The sequence below is a fragment of the Spodoptera frugiperda genome, chromosome 26 (genome assembly GCF_023101765.2).
Source record: "Spodoptera frugiperda isolate SF20-4 chromosome 26, AGI-APGP_CSIRO_Sfru_2.0, whole genome shotgun sequence".
Taxonomy (NCBI): domain Eukaryota; kingdom Metazoa; phylum Arthropoda; class Insecta; order Lepidoptera; family Noctuidae; genus Spodoptera; species Spodoptera frugiperda.
In genome coordinates, this window is record NC_064237.1 from 8,449,435 (window position 1) to 8,470,785 (window position 21,351).

General features: G+C 33.7%; 2 protein-coding genes across 4 annotated transcripts in view; one reads left to right on the top strand and one right to left on the bottom strand.

Moving 5' to 3' along the window:
- Positions 1-1,228: 1,228 nt before the first annotated feature.
- Positions 1,229-19,979, bottom strand: LOC118264682 (protein I'm not dead yet). Of its 2 annotated transcripts, none has more exons than XM_035577270.2 (15): positions 19,831-19,979; positions 19,629-19,752; positions 19,100-19,252; positions 18,107-18,222; positions 17,686-17,800; positions 16,297-16,399; positions 15,160-15,220; positions 12,786-12,911; positions 12,499-12,613; positions 11,442-11,557; positions 11,133-11,224; positions 10,220-10,312; positions 9,293-9,486; positions 5,804-5,941; positions 1,229-2,742 (listed from the first exon to the last, which is right to left on the bottom strand). In XM_035577270.2, exons 1-15 carry the CDS (start codon positions 19,842-19,844, stop codon positions 2,608-2,610), a joined length of 1,695 nt encoding a protein of 564 aa, XP_035433163.1. In that variant the 5' UTR covers positions 19,845-19,979; the 3' UTR covers positions 1,229-2,607. The 2 variants fall into 2 exon arrangements, with proteins under 2 accessions (XP_035433163.1, XP_035433164.1); XM_035577271.2 differs by having other exon boundaries at positions 19,629-19,766; positions 19,831-19,975.
- A 138-nt stretch (positions 19,980-20,117) lies between these two features.
- The window catches only part of LOC118264487 (uncharacterized), a 36,582-nt gene continuing 35,348 nt past the window's right edge, over positions 20,118-21,351 (top strand). The window contains exon 1 of one of the 2 annotated variants that reach the window (XM_035577006.2): positions 20,118-20,502. The gene's annotated coding sequence lies outside the window, so the exon portion shown is untranslated. The remainder of the gene's footprint in view (positions 20,503-21,351) is intronic. The other variant, XM_035577008.2, reaches the window with a different exon arrangement.

Below are 21,351 nucleotides of genomic sequence, written 5' to 3' on the forward strand. Positions count from 1 at the left end.
ATTTTTGAAAATGTTGTATCATTTAGCAGCAATTTTGCATATTACCGTCTACAAATTTCGCTTCTGTGGCGCTAAAATGTAAGAAAATACAATACTTTTAGTATGGCTCCTCTATCTAAATTTAACAGGTGAATTTCTACTGGATATGAGCGATCAATTATTATATTCGACATAATGATCATTTAGTAGGTGTTGTGTTTGTTTTTGCAGTATAGGAATAAAATAGTAAAACAGAGTAAATTTTGTAGATGAACGCATTTTCTTTGGCTCCTCAATCCTGACGTTCTAATTATATATGTTTGACTGTACCCACCTGAGATGACAACGGAATCTAAAGCCAGAGATACTAGCATTTAGCAGAAATGTCTGCTAAATATATCTGCACAGTTCAGCAATGTATTTAATTTAGATTTGAAAAAAACAATACTTAACTATTTTCATGTAAATTCAGCGTGTAGGGTGACCATATACTCGTAAATGAAACCAAGATAAGTAATTTGTTAAATTTATATTTTCATAACTGGTTATATCTATTGTACCTACGATTTAATTATTTAGCAATCAATGTGGCTATAAGTTATAGAATGAATGAATATTGGTTGATCAGTGCTTATACGAATTTTAGAATCGTAATCATCGTAACAGAATATCTCATCTTTCGGTGTAAGATAGTGACATTGTGCATATTAATATCCCCACAATTCAACTATGATGACACAAACGTGATGATTAACTTTATATTTATAGGAAATCCAAGTTAAGTATTTATTTTCTACGTGAATATACAAACGAGAATACTTCACTGCTAATGAACACTTTGTTAAATAAATATTATTGTCGGTTGGTAAGAGAAATAATAATTTGTAGATACCCTCAAACTGTGGTCACCCTACACGCTGAATTTACAAGAAAATAGTTAAGTATTGTTTTTTTCAGAATCTAAATTAAATACATTGCTGAACTGTGCAGATATATTTAGCAGACATTTCTGCTAAATGCTAGTATCTCTGGCTTTAGATTCCGTTGTCATCTCAGGTGGGTACAGTCAAACATATATAATTAGAACGTCAGGATTGAGGAGCCAAAGAAAATGCGTTCATCTACAAAATTTACTCTGTTTTACTATTTTATTCCTATACTGCAAAAACAAACACAACACCTACTAAATGATCATTATGTCGAATATAATAATTGATCGCTCATATCCAGTAGAAATTCACCTGTTAAATTTAGATAGAGGGGCCATACTAAAAGTATTGTATTTTCTTACATTTTAGCGCCACAGAAGCGAAATTTGTAGACGGTAATATGCAAAATTGCTGCTAAATGATACAAAATTTTCAAAAATATTCATCTATTACTTAACGAGTTATAGGTGGCTCCTCAATTTAAACGTTTAGATTGAGGAGCCACTTTTGCATTAATATAACTAGTTATATATCTTGCTGCTAAATCTAGAATTCGTGCTGCAAAATCAGCTTCCTTGCTGCTAAATAATGGTAAAATCAGATTTTAAAAATCTGATGTGGCTCCTCAATCCTTACGGACATTAATTATTACATATAATATATAGACAAAAAATATTTGACTTAGTAACACGCCGCCTTTTCGTAAGCATCGTACACGGTGAGCGGGAGAGCCACCGCTCGCCCGCGGTCGTCCGCGCCCGCGTCCCTCGGCGATCGAGTGGCGCATACGCGGTACGACCGTTTGGCATGTTTTTGAAAAAAATAATCGCTTAATACATTAATATTCTCACTAAATACATTATATTCTGGGTGAAAAACACACAATTAGCACCGCTCCGCCGTTTCTATTCTACCATAGAATCTAACTATGGCTCCTAAGAGCATGGTAAACGTTGTTAAATTTTATAATAAAAAGTTCTCCCGACCTCACCACCTGAAATCTACGGAAACGATTATTTTGAATTCTGATAACAGGGGGAAAATATAAAAAGCCCCTAGCTTATACAAAAAAACTCGGGACTGTGGGAATAATCCCACACTCCTTAGTTACTCCACAGTCCCTAGTGAGATTATAAAATCTCACTACTACAACAACCCTGGTGGCCACCACCATCGCCTATAGGGGGCACTGGAGTCTATAATAGACCTGCTTCGGAGCGCCCACGGTGCTTGTTACGTCACATTGCTAGGGAGACGTGCGTCTCTTTTGAGCCTCACGGTGCACGGCTAGTGACCACTGTGCCATCGCCTTCCCCCTGGTCACTGGGTGGACGCCTAGAGTCCACCACTCTGTGCGTGCATGGCCTCAATGGTCTGCCTGTGTTAAACGCCAAGACGGTTACCTTTACGCCTTTCATGAACAGGATCGGACCTCTCGCGATAACTCCTTTTTAAATAATACTGTCTCACAAAAAGAAGCTACTTTCCAAACGATTACCTAGATTATTTTAACCTTGTTTCATTAACTTTAAATAAAATCAAACAAAAGTAATGAATTAAACAGATCAAGGTATTAAGGAACCTAAATACATGGGCGGTGGTGGGAATATTTAGAGCATTAAAATATAAAAGTTCAATTATAATAGGAAATTGTTAAACTATATAAAAATAGTCGTAATCCTAGTCTAGTAATACTCTCTTATTGTTGCTTATTAGCAGCGGCAATCCAATCAGGCATTTCTTTTAGATCTGGCCAAACGACAGGCGCCCATACGTTCATGCATACCCAAGTTATCAACATAGTGCTAAGGGTGGGCCCAGACCCGGCAAGAATCTGAAAAAAACAGTAAATTAAGAAACTATGTTGCTAAATAATGAAATGTTAGCTTATTATGATAAAAAACCACATTGAAATCTATACATACACTAGCTAACCCGGCAGACGTCCTGTCTACACGTCTTTAATTTGAAAATTTGTCGGATCCAATGTAAAACATTCCAAAATCAACAACTACTAATAAATTAAAAATTAATTAAAAAAACATTGTCCAGCGGATAAAATTGTGAATCTAAACCATTCTCAGATCCCTTTGAACACACACAAAAAATTTCATCAAAATCGGTCCAGTCGTTTAAGAGAAGTTCAGTGACATACACACTTACAGAAGAATTATATATATAAAGATATAATGAATCTGTAGAAGGGTCAATTCTGTACATTGAAAATATTGAAAGAATAAATAGCAGGGGTGTTACTGGATCATGTCCGTAAGGATTGAGGAGCCACATCAGATTTTTAAAATCTGATTTTACCATTATTTAGCAGCAAGGAAGCTGATTTTGCAGCACGAATTCTAGATTTAGCAGCAAGATATATAACTAGATATATTAATGCAAAAGTGGCTCCTCAATCTAAACGTTTAAATTGAGGAGCCACCTATAACTCGTTAAGTAATAGATGAATATTTTTGAAAATTTTGTATCATTTAGCAGCAATTTTGCATATTACCGTCTACAAATTTCGCTTCTGTGGCGCTAAAATGTAAGAAAATACAATACTTTTAGTATGGCTCCTCTATCTAAATTTAACAGGTGAATTTCTACTGGATATGAGCGATCAATTATTATATTCGACATAATGATCATTTAGTAGGTGTTGTGTTTGTTTTTGCAGTATAGGAATAAAATAGTAAAACAGAGTAAATTTTGTAGATGAACGCATTTTCTTTGGCTCCTCAATCCTGACGTTCTAATTATATATGTTTGACTGTACCCACCTGAGATGACAACGGAATCTAAAGCCAGAGATACTAGCATTTAGCAGAAATGTCTGCTAAATATATCTGCACAGTTCAGCAATGTATTTAATTTAGATTCTGAAAAAACAATACTTAACTATTTTCTTGTAAATTCAGCGTGTAGGGTGACCACAGTTTGAGGGTATCTACAAATTATTATTTCTCTTACCAACCGACATTAATATTTATTTAACAAAGTGTTCATTAGCAGTGAAGTATTCTCGTTTGTATATTCACGTAGAAAATAAATACTTAACTTGGATTTCCTATAAATATAAAGTTAATCATCACGTTTGTGTCATCATAGTTGAATTGTGGGGATATTAATATGTGCAATATTGTGCAGTGATTGATAATTTAAGTGCAGTACGATATCCTGTTTTCAATGTAAGTACATTTTGTGCCGACTATTGCTATTATTTATATTTATTTATTTAATACGCAGTGTTCGGATTCGAAGTTTACAAATTGAAATAGAAAAAAATTAAGCACTTTCATGTTCTAACATATTTGTTATTATTACGTTATGAAAAAATTCAACAACCAGTCGGAACCTGCGACTTTCGTGTCGTACCATGCTATATAAAAATTACTAAAAGTCATTTTATCCAACGAAATATTATTAGATTGATGATTGGTCGCTTCGACTAGATAAATGACTGAGGATATTTATTATTATTGTTGTTTCAGAACCATTATGCCGAAAGGCCGCCAATCGATAGTAGATCTGGTGGATCAACAAAAAGTATTTTCTAAATATGCTGAGATACTACAAAATCCTAACATTAAAAGTACTGACCCTATTTTCTTAACCATTTCCAAAGAACTAGATTTTAAAATGACCCCGATAGCCTTGTATACATCATTAAATCGTAGGTACAATAGATATAACCAGTTATGAAAATATAAATTTAACAAATTACTTATCTTGGTTTCATTTACGAGTATATGGTCACCCTACACGCTGAATTTACAAGAAAATAGTTAAGTATTGTTTTTTCAGAATCTAAATTAAATACATTGCTGAACTGTGCAGATATATTTAGCAGGCATTTCTGCTAAATGCTAGTACCTCTGGCTTTAGATTCCGTTGTCATCTCAGGTGGGTACAGTCAAACATATATAATTAGAACGTCAGGATTGAGGAGCCAAAGAAAATGCGTTCATCTACAAAATTTACTCTGTTTTACTATTTTATTCCTATACTGCAAAAACAAACACAACACCTACTAAATGATCATTATGTCCAATATAATAATTGATCGCTCATATCCAGTAGAAATTCACCTGTTAAATTTAGATAGAGGAGCCATACTAAAAGTATTGTATTTTCTTACATTTTAGCGCCACAGAAGCGAAATTTGTAGACGGTAATATGCAAAATTGCTGCTAAATGATACAAAATTTTCAAAAATATTCATCTATTACTTAACGAGTTATAGGTGGCTCCTCAATTTAAACGTTTAGATTGAGGAGCCACTTTTGCATTAATATATCTAGTTATATATCTTGCTGCTAAATCTAGAATTCGTGCTGCAAAATCAGCTTCCTTGCTGCTAAATAATGGTAAAATCAGATTTTAAAAATCTGATGTGGCTCCTCAATCCTTACGGACATACTGGATCGATACCAAACCCAAATATGTGATTTTTTTTGTCAGTCTGTCTGTATGTTCAGGCATCACGTAAAAACTAACGGTTCGATTTCGATGAAACTTGGTATAATTATACCTTACTATCCTGGGCATAAAATAGGATACTTTTTATCCTTAAAAAATCGTAGAAAAAAACTTTATTTTTCAGTTTTATTCTACAGAACGCGAGCTCAACAGCAGTAGCTCAATAGAGGGATCTCCTTAATTATTATGAGCCTCGTCGTATTTGGGTCCAATCAATAGATATTTATAAGATGTCATTGTCAGAGTTACTCAAAATGGAGAAATAAAACTTCCACGCGAGACCGACATCCGCGCGGACGGAGTCGCGGGCGGAAGCTATAATATAATAAATAAAAATGCAAACGTTTTGAAAACATTACAAGACTACTAAGTCAGTCAAATCATCATCATATTATTATTTAAGTATTAGTTAAACTTACAATTTTCGATGTCGGAATTTTTGCAGCACTCTGTATAATAAGGTTTCCAGGAGTACCTACAGGTACCATAAAGCAGAAGGAAGCAGAAAATCCAGAAGTAATGCAATACCACAAAGGATTTTGGTTAATTTCTTTTGCCTGAAACATGTTAACTTTTGTTAAAAATTATTGTAGTAAGTATGGACTATGCACCTTCTTTCCTTTTAACCATAAAAATGTACACCGAGCAACATTAATCGGTATACAGCCAACATAACTATAACTATGCAATACCTTTACATGTGTGGGTAATTTTATAGTAATGTGCATAAAAACAAACTAATAGTCAAACGCCTATTACGCACACAGTTTCATCACGCATACACTTATACTAAATATCATTTTCGTGAGGGTATACGCATTAATTCAATAATGAAATATAAATAAAAACAAGGGTAAACATAAAAACAATACGTAACAAACATTGAATAAATCAAATAAGGAACGATCGAGTTACAAAAATTATACCCATATAAATATAATATCTTCTCATCGTTTTTTATGTTATTCAATGAGATACGATATTTGGATTGTCACTTTAATTGCACGTATGGCGCAATGGTTATCACTTGCGGATAAAGTGACGAGACGCCGGTTCGAACCCAGCATCGCGTTCTTTTTGTAACATTTTTTAAACATTATTGAATGCAAATTATCTAATGTTTCAATATCTAAATAAAAATTTACAATGTTTGAGGCAACCACAGAACTCTCAGGTTATTTTATTTGGCCCGTTTATGAAGTAACTACCGACAATCCGCAATATTTTTCTCAAACACCCCACATTATAAAAAGTCTGTATTCTTAGTTGTCAGTCTACGAGTATTTATTAATAATTATCCACAACTCATAGTCGTGTTTAATTTAATTTATATCTATCCATACAAAGTTGAAGTATAAACATATAAACATAACATAGTCGTTGTTTTGCGGAAGAAGAACACATAAATTATTGGATATTGTTAAGCGATTAAGAATATTGGTGAGTAACAGTTAGACATTATTTTGATATTCTTTACCTATACAAATTACTACTTATTTCAATTTTATTCTTTGTTCTTCACTTTTTTGTGATTATATATTATTTGCCTTTTATGTTTATAAATAAATTAATTTAACTCAAGTTATTTATAAGTCTATATAACAACCTAAGTATCTAAATATATAAGGTTATTTTTATCATATAGACCAAATTATTATTATTATAATTGACTCTTTTATTTTGTATCCACAGAGGAAAAACAAGAAATGCAGTTATGGGTCGGCTGATATGGATATTCTGGAAACATGAGATATAGAATCACGCTAACGACGCGAAATAAGTAAATCCAGAGATGAATTCTTCGTTTAGCCACCACGGCATTGTGCCCGAACGCAAGGTTGATTCGGATTACTTCCAATGCTTTCTTCTCCACACGCGTAACAACGCGCGCCTATGCTGCAATCTGTGATATCACCTTCATTCTGCTGTTTTACGTTGCAGCAAGTCAGCACTGAACACAACAATTACAAATCTATAATAATAGCTCATCGATAAAACAAAAGCAATTACAATCTGCTAGGTTGATCTTAATTTTGAAAATAATGTTGTAATTTTACTAAATAAACATTTGATCATTTGGATAAAGGTAAAATATAATGGTGTAAAAATGTGTGCGGCCTAATAGGTGTGATTATAGTGAACGAATTACTTTAACTAGTGGAATCATAAGTGTATTGCAGTTGAATTTATTTTACTTAGTAATTGTAAACCTTATTTATACAGACATAACATTCATAATTGTTTAGCAATGTGAACAAAAACAAATTTTAATAATAACTGAATACACACGTTATCGAAATTTGATTTTTTGTCCATTACTAGGAATATCGAAAGTCTAAAGGAGACGGTGAAGTGATGTTATTGTTAAGATGTTGGAAATTGTCATAATTTCTTTCCATTTAACATGTTGATTCATTTCACCACTCGTATTAGCCGAATTAAATTTAAATAGCTATAGATTGTGAATGTTAAAGGTGTCTGTATTAAATAATTGCACCACGATATTTTTTCATCCAATTTTTTCATGTTTTTTTACTTATTGGACATAATAACACATAAATAATAAATTATTTACAATAAAAAATAATGTTGTTTTATTCAGAATCTGTTTCATTGATACCTTGATTTTATTATACAGAAAACAAAAACAAAGCATAACAAAACAAAGAAAAACAATATAGTAAATAAATAAAATAAATACTTTTGGTTAGATTCGAACCCACATTGTCGTAAACGATGTTTGAAACCAGTTCATTAACCACTCGTCCACGAGCACTACGTCTATTCAATTGAAAATGTTGATTGATATCATCGATTGTCAATATTATTAACCTTACCCATATATTAAATTATAAAATACGTATACCGACACAAAAATTATAGTATTTACCAATGTGTGCGTAATAGGCGTTTGGCTATTACGTTTGTTTTTATGCACATTACTATAAAATTACCCACACATGTAAAGGTATTGCATAGTTATAGTTATGTTGGGTGTATACTTATTACTGTGGCTTTGTGTACAAATAGGCAAGCGACATTTTTAACATACTATAAAATAGAATAATCATTATTGACAACTAGAATACAAATATAGAAAAATAACTGCCTCGTTTGTTTAGTAGTCGCAAAGTGCGACTGCCAGACAACGGGTCGCGAGTTTGATTCCCGGATCGGGAAGCATTTCTGGGTTTTATTCGGCTTTTTGAAAATTTCTCAGTCGTAGCACGGAGTCTGGAATTGTGCCAGTATATGGCAATAGGCTCACCCCCAATTACATGGGATCATTACACAAATGGTGAAAAGTTGGTGTACATCGTATAGCGGCATTAAGTGTTTAAGCCAAAGGTGTGACGTTGCATATATAAAAATAAAATTAATAGGCACAAAGGAGGTCTTATCACTGATACTATAATATTGTAAGGTGAAAAAGGCTAGCTACTATTAGACACAACCAGCTCTATTCAAGGAATAAGAAGTTTTTCTAAAGTGAATAATAAAATATCAACGTTAAGTAGTGGTATGTAGTAATTCAAAATTTTAAACTTTGTAATTGCTAAGTATAACTCTATATTTGGATAGCACTACTGATGGCAAGTCCTTCTGTGAAAGGAAAACAACGACTAAAATTCCACAGTGTATGAATATAACTATAGGCCATATCCTACTAATAGTATAAATGCGTAAATTTGTATGTTCGTTACTCCTTCGCGGTACGTTCAAAACCGTTAAAGCAATCGAGGTTCAATTTACAATTTAAGACAGTAGTTGTAGTTGTGTAAGTAGATTGTGGCCTTAAAGAAGACATTTAGTCACTTTTAATGCTACGGGAACGCAGTTGAAGCCGGTGGCAGAAGCTAGGAAATGTATAAATAAGTGTTAATAAAAAAGTTAAGTGTTCCACTGACCAGTTGCATGGCTATAGGTGAAAATACATTACACACAGCCACATTAGAAGTAAAGTTGGTAACAAGAACAACAACGACGACAATAATGAAAAGCACCATTGGATTAGGCAATGGTTTCAATATCTGCATCGATTCTCCGAGTTTAGCGTTCAATCCCGAAGTTTTGGCGGCATTGGATAGTGCAAATCCCCCACCTACAATTGGAATATTAAATGATTAAATAAAATATAGTAAATACGAGTGCAACTATATTTTTTTTAATTATCATGCTATCGGCTTACTCACGTTACTGTTTGACGAGGAACTCAACTAGTTTCAAGCTATGCTAGAGGCTCATATTCATAACCAGCATTCCGCGACACACGACGCGGTGATTGTCGCGCTGCTACTGATACTCGGCGATTGTAGCGAAAAGTTACGTGAGTAAGCCGATAACATAATTATTAATTTAGTATGTCCCACGAGAGTTACAATTTTTTATTTTTGTATGTCAACTAACATGAATCATACTATTTACAGACAGCTATTCTAAATTGTGCGATCAAAGCGCCCATTACCGCAGTAGTATACATAAAGATAATGGAACACAGCAACGGCAGAGCTCCAACCCAGCTATTAAATTATCATTTAAAGAAAATTAAATCTTATGTCGTTTACGTTAATACGAAAAAGCGAAAAAAAAAGAAACGAAAGCACGAGCTGTAACCTGCCCTGCGACGTTTGTTTTCTAAAAAGCAAAATAAACGCCGCCCGTGCCGCAGACGTACTGTTTCTATGTTGTTGCATGCGCTGTTCGTAATCATAGGCTCCGGGTGTGACTTGAAACTAGACGTGGAATCTTTATGCAGTGATTATTCGTCTAAGGTTGCATTGATTATTATCAAGTTAGCGAAATCAGAATGAGTAAAAGACTAATAAAATACTGACCCAACAAAAAACTGAAAGCAAATGGCATTTGGGAGTTCAACAATTTCCAGTCCAACACACTTTTTGTTTTACCTTTTGGCATATCTTCTCTGTCTAAAAAAAAAAAAAATAATGATATTATAAACTAGCTGTTGCACACGCCTTTACTCGCTTAAAGTTGATTAGAATATACATTACGTAGTTTAACTCCTGTTTTCACTAAATTTTAGGGAACCGCTAAGCTATGGTAGGTATGACATTTTCGTTTTCACTAACAAATAAGTGACACCTACCAGCAGTACAATTAAAGAGTTAGTTTATGTGCTACGCCGCGTTAAATAACTTTTAATTAAGTGATGCTTAGGAGTGGTTTAGTGGTGGTAATAACTATAAGACATGACAAGACTATTTCATTACCCTTTATGTTTCTGAATACTTTATTATATTTTTAAGTCCCATATAAACTCTGATGAATGGCATGATGACAAAGGTAAATCAGTGAGTCGGTCTGATATCAGAATAAAACCAACTTAATTAGTATGCATTCATAAAGATGCTTTGCAGCATGGATATCCACAAGAGATTGTGGCTACGCTACGAAGATGTAATAGCTAAGCTGTGAAACTATGTGACCATTTCCACTGATACTAAGCTAAGTAGCTGTGCGAGGAAGATACAGCTTTAAAAATATAAAGTACTAGCTACTTCCCCGCGGTTTCACCCGCTCTGCTTGGCTCCTATTGGTCATAGCGTGATGTTTTATAGCCTATATATAGCCTTCCTCGATAAATGCACTAATCAACACAAAAAGAATTATTCAAATCGGACCAGTAGTTCCGGAGATTGGCGCGTTCAAACAAACAAACAAACAATCATACAAACAAACTCTTCAGCTTTATAATATTAGTATAGTATTAGTATAAAGTATACATACATTTCACAGTAAAATTTTTGAAAAAGCTCAAGTCTCGGGGTGCAAGGAACATCAGAAACCCGACAAACATAGCCAAAGCGGAATCACGAATGCTGCAAAGAAAAAGGAAGCATTATTATATCAGTACCTCTCTGGTTCCTAGGATAGCAGTTAGTACAGAAATATAATCTGAGAAATTTCAAGGATACTATTCATATTATTACAACTCCAAAAAAACTATTAACTTTAATTTTGGATTTGACTTTTGAATTGATTGTCAGTAATGGACATGCTAAAATCTACAGAAATGTGTAAAAAAAATCTACGTACAATTTTGGATCTGGGATCCCAAAGTATCCAATAATAATGTCCCCCCAACCTACAAACAGTTGCGGTGAACGACAGAAGAATGATACCATAGCACCACCGAATAAAATACAAACCATCTGCAAAATAACAATATTAATTTTAATTTTTCATACAAAATGAAATAATTAATTTATAATAATACACCATTGATTTGACTGCACGGTTGGCGCTGTGGCTAGGCAACTGGCCGCCGTGCAACTTGTAGCGGGTTCGATTCCCGTACGGAACAACTCTTTGTGTGATCCACAAATTGTTGTTTCGGGTCTGGGTGTCATGTGCATGTGAAATTGTATGTTTGTAAACGCACCCACGACACAGGAGCAAAATCCTAGTGTGGGGCAACGTTTAAAAAAAACAAACAAAACAAAGAAACAATTGGGCATATTTTTATTGTATCATTACCCAAACCAGCTTTTTCACGGGGTAGGCCGATGAACAAGCATACGGATGACCTGATGGTAAACAATCGGCGCCGGCCATATACACCGGAAATACAACAGGCGGTATAAGTGCTTTGCCGACCTTTTATTTCAAAGTCAAAGTCAAAGTCAAAATCATTTATTTCAAATAGACCAAGAAGGCACTTTTGAACGTCAAAGCAAATATAATAATATGATAACGTCTGTCTGTCGGTCAGTCCTCTAGTGAAGCTATTTGCTCGTTCCAAAGTGTAGATTCCTATGGAGAAGAACGAACAAGAAACTCCATAGGTTACTCTTTTACAATCAGATTTACAATACAATTCTTGGTTACATTGTTTCGATTTGGGGATTTATACAGATAAAACATTAGCAAACTAATGTTTTAATTTTAATATCTTCTAATGTTAAGTTAGAAGATATTAAAATTAAACATCAGTTTTATCGGAATTCGTTCAATGCCAAGTCTGTAGGGTAAGACGTCGATGGTTTAATCTAGCAACGTTGACTCATTTAAATCTTACTACCTTTTTATTATGTTAATAAATTCAATGGTGTGGAACAATTGTGAAATGCGGATAGTGAAATTTGCAACTTACCCCCTCCCAGATAGATATTGCACCTCTTTTTTTAACATCGGCTGCAATGGCAGCCTTTGCAGCATTTTGTGCAGTCAATGGTATTTGTGATCTTTTTGCTGCCTCACTACCCTGTCTGGAATCGACTATTCAAATTATAAAATTGCAAGGAAAAGTATAATAAAGATTAAAAAATTTTGTTTATATTTTTATATGTTTTTTTTATAAAATAATTAATTATTTAAAAATGTAATCATAGTACATCAAGGATTAGAATATGTACAGAATAATAGTGAATATATTCATACCTTAAGAATCCAAAATATTTGATAACCATGTACAAGTAAACGAATATTTCTAACACAATCATGTATGGAATAGCGAAAAATGAAAATTTCGGGAACGACAAATATTCCGGGGCCTCTTGATACGTTCTGAAACATAAAAAGGACAATATATTTTTAATTTTGTTCATCGAGAGGCCTATTTAACATAATGTCATAAATATAATCCATTGTCTCTGGCTACCCCCATGGGGGAGAGGCGTGAAGATATGTATCTATACATATAATAAAATCGTAGAAATCTGTACATTGAAAATAAAAATAAAAAAAATAGCAGGGGTTATTGTTATGTCGATGTCGAACCCAAAAATGTAATTAACTTTTTTTTTGTCTGTTTGTCTGTTTGTCTGTTTGTCTGTTTGTCTGTTTGTCTGTTCGTCTGTGCGCGCTAATCTCAGAAACGGCTGATCCGAGTTGGATGCGGTTTTCACGAATATATTGTGGGATGCTTAAATTTACATTTAGTGTTTGTTTCATGTCAATCGGTTCATAAATAAAAAAGTTATGTCAAATTAAAGAATCACGTCGAACATTCTATGCTTATGCCATTAATCTCCGCAACTATTTGACGGATTTGGTTGAAATTTGGTACAGATATAGTTTAGAACCTTAGAAAGGACATAGATATATTTTTATTTCAAAAATCAAAAAATAAAATAAGAAATAAATTATTTATAAATAATTCTATGTCGATCGTTACACGACTTCGGTTCATGTTATTGTTTTAATTCATCGAAAAAAAGTAAATAAATAGTAAAAAGGTATGAAAAAAATAATATCAATATAATAAAACATTTAGTACAAAGAAAATGCTCTAACGGAGTATAGATAATTCTATGTCGATCGTTACACGACTTCAATGTTATTGTTTTAATTCATCGAAAAAAGTAAATAAATAGTAAAAAGGTATGAAAAAAATAATATCAATATAATTAAACTTTTAGTACAAAGAAAATGCCCGAACGGAGTATAAATAAATAATCCAAGTTGTCTTTATCCTCGATAGATGGCGTTGGGATCGAAATAGATCGCGCTATGGTTTCGTTACATTCATTTGGTTGGGTATCGGCTGAGCGCTTCGGTACTATCGTAGAAAAAGTGTATTATCAGTCGTATGATTATTTGTCTGTAGTGGTCCTGCTGTTTCGTATATTCTAAATTGATTTCGTTGTATTTGTCAAGTAATAAGTTTATTTGTTGGGTTTTCCTGGTTTTTTGGTTAAACTATTTAACGTAGGTTTAGTTTGATATCGATTATTAGTAGTTACTGTAGTTAGTTTTTTTAATAAAATTGTAAGTCTAATTTATAAATTAATTAGATTAGATTTAAGTCGTTTCTTTTAAATTATTTAGTTTAAGCTTGGTTATTATAGCATAGAGGATAGGTTGTAATATAGTTTCTTTTTTAATTGTTATAAATTCGTAATTCGTAGCTTTCTTTAGTTTTAAGTTAGTTTAAGTCCGTTTTTAAACTATTTTTTCAATGCCCTAAGTGAGTATACATCTATTAAATTCAAACGCAGAGCTCATTATGTTGATTTTTGAGGAGTTCCCTAGAATATCTTCCACATCTCATTTTTGAAGGATCCCGCGAGATCGGGAACTATGTGGTTAAAACCAAAAATTTGCCGGAAGTCACTATAGTCGCGGGCAAAAGCTAGTTTATGTATAAATATACACATTAAAGTTATCAAAATACCCAATGTCAAAATTATACCTTATTATCCTGGGCATAAAATAGGATACCTTTTATCCTGAAAAAATACGTAGATAAAAAAGTATTTCTTTTTCATTTTTATTCTACAGAACGCGAGCTCAACAGCAGTAGCTTAATATAGGGATCTCCTTAATTATTATGGGCCTCGCCGTATTTGGGTCCAATAGATATTTATAAGATGTCATTGACAGAGTTACTCAAAATGAAGAAATAAAACTTCCACGCGAAGACCGACATCCGCGCGAACGAAGTCGCGGGCGGAAGCTAGTATTAGAATAAGTTTTTAAACTGACATGGTCACTAACACTATTATTAGAACTTGAGACAGGATATTTACCATGTTTATTCATTTGCAGTTCATCCGTGATCATGGCGCTTGCAACAGTGCCGAAATATCAGAAACTCATCGAAATGAATAAACATGGTTAATATCCCGTCTCAAGTTCTAATAATATTAGAATAATTAGCACGCAGTGATAACTTAGGGCATTATTTGGTTAGGTTAGGTTAGAATAGAATTGGGACCCTCACAACGATAAACGTGTAGCATGGATTTCCGCGAAATAACGGCTGAATCTATTCTATATAAAAATACTATACGTTGATTTGATTGTTACTTACTGCATAAACAGTCCTTTGAACACCAAATTTGTTCCTGTGCCCACTAAAGTGCCAATGCCACCTAAAAAGTTAAAAGGTGTCAAGTTAAGCATTATCCCACCCAAAACATAAATGTGAAAGGCTGCCAAGTTCGATAATATTGGAATGCTTCGCCTATAAAAGAAGTGAGATCTAAATAAGTACCAAGTTCCATACACAGACCTCAGTTAAAAATAGTTACAGGAATGCACACTTGATTTTCCGCAGTTTGGAAAGTAGATTCTGAATAAATATCATGTTAAATATCTAAAATTCTAATACTTACAAAAACGCAAACCTGTTTTTTCAGCAGTTTCCTTATAACATTTTTTATTAATTTTTTTCTGTACTTTTTAATGATATACTAAATGAATTAATTAATAACTATCAAGAGACATACTTAATTAACTAAAGTACAGGCTATGCAACATTGCCGCGTCTGCGCACGCTCCTCACGATGAAGATCATGTCCCTCTATAACTCGAAACAAGTAGAGCTTTTCTTCATTAATTTACGTGAGTATACAAAAATTTTTAGTTAACTAAATTAAAACGATTCTTTTGATATAGGGTGACTAGAAAACTGCGCACAGTTATTAATAAATATCTTTTTCAGGAATTTTCTGAGAGAGACGGTGATAACAAGAAAAATACATAGTACCACGTAACGTTACAACTAGCCATTTGAACACTGATTCTGCTGATTGTAAATCATCACTAAACACTTATCAACTGACAGTTTAATATGTTATCGGCTTACGTAACTGTTTGACGAGAAACTCGACTAGTTTCAAGCCATGCTAGAGGCTCATATTCATGAGCATTCGCATTCCGCGACAATCGCCGCGTGTCGTGTAACATAATAATTAATTTAGTATGTCTCACGAAAGTTATAATAAAACTGACATTTTTTTATTTAAGTAGTCGTTCGCTCGGAGTCCAATAAGTGAGTGCTGTGGTGCAACGTCAACAAACCAATCTTCCCTCCTCATCGACATGACGTCATAATGAAGCACTATTGTTTTAGATTCCTTTTGTTTTCATTCATTCGTTTTATAGTAAATCGAAGTCCTGTACGAATGACCCTTCCGACAAATATATAATAATAAATATAGCTTACCAACAGTTGCTGAGAATGTAGCTGCACAAAAGTAACAAGTAGTCGTATCACTTGCAATCAAATCGCCATCAGAGTTCCTATCATGAATTTTTATTACTTTTTGCTGCGAACAAGCAACGGTTACTGTTATTAGGGTACTGTTTTTATAAGGATGGAAGATTATCAATTACTCCTCGCTAGGTAAGGCTAGAGGGAGTGGTACGCCCGTGGATCCGCGCTCCCGGTGGTCGGAGATCACGCGATTCCCGATGCTCCGAGTTTCTCTTTCTCTTATAGCGGCCGTAACGTGATGAGGTTATTATCCTCACGCATGCCGCTTCCTCCTTAGCTAGGATAACTGCTTATCAGGAGGAGTCCACTATCCAGACCCTTCACACTGCACATACTTATAAAATCTTACTAATATTATAAATGCGAAATTTGTGTTTGGGTGTATGTTTGTTAATCCATCACGTCAAAACAGGTAAAGAGATCGGGTTGAAAGGAGAATGCTCAAAAAAAACCCAGGCCCGGCGCAAACTATACGTATCTCAGTTTATCAGTATAAATGAGTAATGAAATGCTATATAGGTACCATCATCGAAAACGATGGCTAAATGTTGGAAATTGATATTTATTTTTTAGCATGGATTAATTTTTATAATTGCTAGTAATATCTTTTGTTTTATTGAGTTAATACGCTTCGCATACGCCGTGAGCATCAATTACAGATCACCCCCTCATCAATACAGCGTGATATAAGACGTTTTATATAGTAGAGGTAGTGGCAGAAATGCAATTGGCGAATATTATTGTTCATGCATACATGGGAAAAGGACGCTCGGTTGTTGTGCCCATGTGATGTCCATCATATACTACCTTGGGTGGGCAAGGCACCAAGATGGTTTTGTAAATCCCGCACTTTCACTACAAAACGTAATATAAGATGTAGAAATAAAATGATTGAACTTTGAATAATCTGATACATGATGTTTTGATAATGTATACATTTGTTTTAATACTTTCTACTCGTAATATCCTTTAAATATCATCATCATACCAGCCGAAATACGTCCACTGCTGATCGATTTAAATATAGTCCCTGACAAAAAACAAATAGCAATTTCCTACATTTAGCCATCGTTTTCGACGAACCTATACGGGATTTTATTACACATTTATACTGATAAACTGAGATACAAATCGTTTGCGCCGGGCCTGGGTTTTTTTCCATACTTCGTGAGCATTCTCCTTTGAAGGGGAAATAGAAAAACATAAAAGCTACTTTTAATCACACGAGAACGCAGGCGAAACCGCTGGCAGAGGCCAGTTTCATAAGATTATTGATTTCTTCTATAACATTTTAGATGCACGAAACTACAGACAGAAAGCTATATGTATAATACTTACGTCTTCAAATACTTTCAATAGGGCAAAATTTATAGGGACCATCATAGTTGTAGCTGCGGTGTTAGTAATCCACATAGAAGCAAATGTTGTGACACAACACATAGCCAAAAGCAATCTACATGGAACCAAACAGGTACATAAAATATTAGTTTAGAAATCTCGTTTACAAAAAAAAAAAAAATTTAAATATTATTGTAAAATAGTGTCAGTTGGACTCGCGAACGATCATCATGTTTCTTTTCAACTATCTAGCTATCATGATTAAGGACATACAGCCTGATAGATAATAGACAAAGAGATACAACACGGTACAGAGATAGAAACAAAGAGGTCACCAGGCTGTCTCTTTGTATCTGTATAGGGTTCCCGATTTTACTTGAGTAAAAAAGTAAACATTGCTTGCAAACAAATAAAAACTTACTTTAGATGTGAGTAACCTATAAGCTGTATGGAGAAGTAAGCCAGCCGCTTATGAAGGCCCGATTGTTCCACAGAATAGGCTAAAATCAAGCTTCCTAAAAACATCATCACAGAATCCTGTAAAGAAGAGACCAATATAATCAACATAATTATTACTTCTGTTGTGTATATTTAAACTATCACTAAAAACCCTGTGTCGGAATCATATTATTATATTTTTTTGTGTGGACCCACACACACACACACACAAAATTGTGATCGTCCATGACGACGTTTAGCCTTACTGCCAAGCGTTCTTTAAGATTGCGACAACATCACTACTAATGCGTGTTAGTCATTCATTTGCAAGGCGGTACAGTAGCAATAGGCTACTTTCCTACTAGTCAAATTCAATACTTTTTTCGAAACGTCAAAAACGATATTTTCTATGAACTTTGTATGAAATAGTGCATTATGACGTCATAAGTTTTTGACGTCAAATAGCAGACTTATTTCTAGAAATTTAGCTAGAAAAAATCGAAAATTAAATAGTTCATCAAATTTATGAATGAGAGTGTGATTATTTTTTAATATTTTATTGTATTGAAAAGTTGTAATAATTTATTTTTGACCGAGGATAGTACCCAATCCTAACACGTTACTGCATCGGAACAGCATCGCTTCAGTAAGTCACCGTGAACAAAAGCGGCATAGTACGGCAGAGTAGAATATATTTGTCACCCACAGCGGTCTCTGGTAAACCTGAACCTTTTATACTTTGATTTCTAACCTGCTAGCCAATCGTGTAGGTTATGTGCAAACCCTCTTATGCAGAAGAGGCTCATAGTCCAGCGGGGGACTGTTACTTTTTTATATTTGATGGCTCTATTGGTCTATTTAAAATGGTTGAGTTTAAGTAAGATTTGAATTTTAATTAATATTTGTATGAACTTTATGCTTTTTAGTTACGTGTGATTTGGCTAGCTCCACAATAGTCAATTACTTTTATACTTACGTTCATATAAGTCGTGCAGCATTCTCTTGTATTCATTACATCGGTCAAAGGAAATATCACGATAGGTATGAACGATGTGATCGCCAGTGGAATACATTCAGTTACCCAGAATACAGCCATCACGAGTAGCGTATAACCGGTCCATTGATATTTCTGAAAATGCACATTTGTTAAAAATATGGAAGCACCATTAGGTGATAACAGACTTAGAATTTTATATGTCACTATTCCCCACTACTTTAGCGTAAATGCCATAAGAGGGTATAATATTAGGTTTATTTCACAGCAGTGTTATCTGATAAATTTCATTCTTTTAACTGTGATTTCCAATTCAACTGGCAAGCGTGAAAATTGTAACCCTTGCTAAATGACAGGCAGAAAAAAATACTGTGATGTATGATGTTTATTTTGATATGCCTCTCTTAAGGATTAAGATACCATAAAATTGTGCTACCTTCTTTATTGCTGAACAAATATCAAGATTACCAAAAAATACAAATTAAATAAATAGCAAAATTAAGTAACTCACCGTTGCAGGCAAAGGCACTAAGACAAAGCTGAAAAATGCTGGAGTGAATATGATTATAACACCTCGCCAATGTGCAATCATAAAATATTTTAATTTTTCTGTTGTAGTAAGATATGGCTCTGGTCTAAAACAATAACACTTTTTTAAAACATTTTATAAAATATGAAATTCAAACGTATAATAAGATTAAGTAAGTCATTACTTGGAACGCAACATCTTCGGTTTTTCTTTATTTACTTTTTATCGAATATAATATTCGTAATTTCTAATTAAAACGCAGTGGAAGAAAAATCTCACTCTTTTCTTCTGAAGTTCTGACGTTTTTGCGTTCAATCCATCAGAAGAATGATGAATTTTCTTAATTTGAAATTTCAAAATTGTTGATTTATTTTCATCCAGTAGTTTTCTATATAAGAACTTTTTTATAAAATTCTTTTAAGAAGCTAATAGTAAGATACCTGTTGTCCATTTAGTTTTATAAGTTTTAGTATTACGAAAAGTGTAGCGTAGCGGCGCGGACGTGCCATTATTGGAGGACCGTAGTTCTGTAGCCCCGGCAACAGGCGGATTGGCGCAGCTAGCTTCAGTTGTCGAAACGCCGGCCGCGTGCTAACACTTCACTCAGTTCCCGCTCGTACTTTGGGCCGTCCGTCCTACGAATCCCGGCGTTCTACCGCGATAGACCTATAAACTTTCGATTCTCATTCAAGTGTTCATTAGTGACAGTACAAATCGAAATGTAACTTGTTAATGTGTTATATTGTTAAAATATATATGTATAATCACCGTGGAAGATGACTGGAGTCATTAAATATTCATGATAATAACAAGTGAGTACTACGAATCTGGCAACGCAACTCGTCAGTATCAACAGGTCAGTTTTATTGTAAGGAAGATATTTCAATCACGCTAAGAATATATTTTTTCGATTACGTTTAGAGATTTAGAAGAAAATTCTTTAGTATACTTTTTGTTTTATATGTAACTGTATGGGAAGAAAATGCGTAAGAACTATTTTCTGGTAATATTTTCGACAATCTTGTAATTTGCTTACTGTATCGTTCCGGTCATTGTTTTTAAAATAGCTATGAAAAATTATCATTATGTATGGTAGTTACTTTAAAAAATATGAGTCTATGTTAAACATTTTATGATAATTGTACAGATTGATGAACATACTTTAGCCAGGTGGCAGATGTTTCATATTTTTAACGTTGTCTAATACTAGGATTTTTTGCTGTATCGTAAATGTGTTTATGAACACATTATTTTACATGCACATCACATTCAGAGTCAGACTGAGTGATGCAGAAATCTTCCTATGTGTGCAAAATAAACGTACTATCGTGTCGACTAATTTTATTATTTTGTTGAATTTATTTGTTTTTTTTTTAATTTTTGGTTATCATTGAAATATTTATTTCTATTGTGCTCCTGTGGACGAGTACTACCTGTAGTTTCTTTTAAATCATATTCGTGATCTCCATACTGTATATCCTTCTGTCTTTTGCTCTTATTCTAAAGAACTTGCTTTTTTCCATTGTTTTCATCACACGTCATCCTATAGGCCGGTGCAGATAGCATAATACGTCTGTATTCAAAGACACGTTAGTATTCCAGAGTATACGAAGACCAGGTAAAAAATGGAATAGCGAGGAAAATACGCGAATATTAGAAAAAGCGACAAGACAATCAGACTAAGACAATCTTATCATAGAACATC